At 35.9% G+C, this 1,776-nt stretch overlaps 1 protein-coding gene across 1 annotated transcript in view; it reads left to right on the top strand.

Annotated features, from left to right (window-relative positions):
- The first annotated feature begins 424 nt into the window (after positions 1-424).
- Positions 425-1,776, top strand: part of LOC106463307 (tubulin alpha chain-like) — an 18,497-nt gene continuing 17,145 nt past the window's right edge. Inside the window, exon 1 of the mRNA XM_013923324.2 lies at positions 425-542. Within this exon, the coding sequence (XP_013778778.1) occupies positions 540-542 (3 nt within the window). The 5' untranslated portion in view covers positions 425-539. The remainder of the gene's footprint in view (positions 543-1,776) is intronic.

Below are 1,776 nucleotides of genomic sequence, written 5' to 3' on the forward strand. Positions count from 1 at the left end.
CCAGGGCTCATCAGGCCAGCTGGGATACGACAAACATAGTGGTGATCGAGACTCTATTTACATCATCAGTTTTCATGACAGTACTGCTACACTGTGAATTAGATTAAATAACTGAATAAAACAGATTCTTGAGAAAAACTAGAACCTAAGGTTATTTTTATATATTTTTAGCAACTACGCGCAGGTTAACAACCCGTATATTTTTTTGTCTTCTCTTGAAGAACTGTAATTCAAATCAAACACTTTTTGTTGTTTTTAAGAACTTCCATATAGTCTACGTGTATACTGTTCCCGTTACCAGACAGCTACACAGATACGTAGCAATCCATCGTCCAATCGCTAACTGCCTTGTTGACGCTATGACAGTAAGTGACCAATAGAAAAAGGGATTTTTCGCTGGGTAGCAACGGCTTGTCTCCTTGTTCAGTGGTTTAGACGCATAACACCACACAAGTGACTCACCGCTGACTCCTTGAGGTCGTATCAGTGAGAAATCCAAATTACGTTTTTTACTTAGTTCACTCACCACTAAGTTAACCATGGTAAGTTAGTTTTAGATTTAAGTCTTTTTTCCTTTTTTTATGGTAAAGGTCTAAGTTTTAGGTATACATTTTAGGGCTTAGCAACGAGTAGGTTTATTTCACTTTATAAAGCACACACGTACACACACACACATATATATATATATATGTGTATATATATATAATAAATTAGTTTAGCATATATTATGAAATATTGTATATGAATGACATAAATGTAGCTGGGAATGGTAGTACCTTATAACGGATTGGATTTTAGGACCAGGATGTATCTTTCCAAATGTTATATTTCTTAATTGAATTAGCACAAACAAAACTTGTACACCGAATAACAAAAATATCCTTGCACATCATTAGATCCTGTACATCACAAGATGTGTGTCAGATTTGCAAGTCTTCTATAGCGCGAGATTATTTCTATATATTAAAACCATGCTTATCAGAACCAAGCTTATCTTAAAAATCTATATAACAAGCTATACAGCTTAACTGAGGTTCTCTCATATCACTAATTATGTGGTTAGTTTTTGCATGTAAATACGCTAGACGTTTCAAGACCCGAGACAAAGTCTTGTTTGTTTTAACGCAAAGCCACACAGTGCACTACCTGTGCTAGCTCTATTCCTCTATGTGGAATTGAACACCGAATTTTAGCGTTGTAACTCCCTAAGCTTACTGCTGACCCATTGGGAGATGATTTGATACCTGTTCATCACTAGATTCTCTTTCAAGACACACATGGAATTCTTAACAAAGTCGACCCCTTCAGCTAACCTGATTTATACTTGTATAAGATCGGAGAATAAATTCTCTTAAGTTTCTATGTTGTGCTTCAATTAGCTATTGTTTCATTATCGTATGTTTAACTTTTACACGTTGTTACTGATAAAAATGCCATTATCAAGCTGAATACGCTCTTAGCGCTTTCTGTGGCTCATTGTAACAAGCATATATATTGTTGCGTCAGCGAGATCACGTGACTATTCTCACGCTCTCTGCTTTCTAGAACTATCCTGTACCTTGGCGAATACTCTAGCATTTACTAGATATAGGGTAGTCTGGTATATAAAAGAGGGTGAAACGTGACGGGACGATTAATGTGTGTGTAGACAGTGAGTAATTGATCTGCTGTCAGAGAGTATTATTGAGCACGTTCGTTGTTATAGCGTTTGTTTTAGTCGCGATTGTTGAAATTAAGTGTATCGTAAAGTTATATTCGGAAAGAATAAACCAGTTT

Source organism: Limulus polyphemus, unplaced genomic scaffold (assembly GCF_000517525.1).
Source record: "Limulus polyphemus unplaced genomic scaffold, Limulus_polyphemus-2.1.2 Scaffold1373, whole genome shotgun sequence".
Classification (NCBI taxonomy): domain Eukaryota; kingdom Metazoa; phylum Arthropoda; class Merostomata; order Xiphosura; family Limulidae; genus Limulus; species Limulus polyphemus.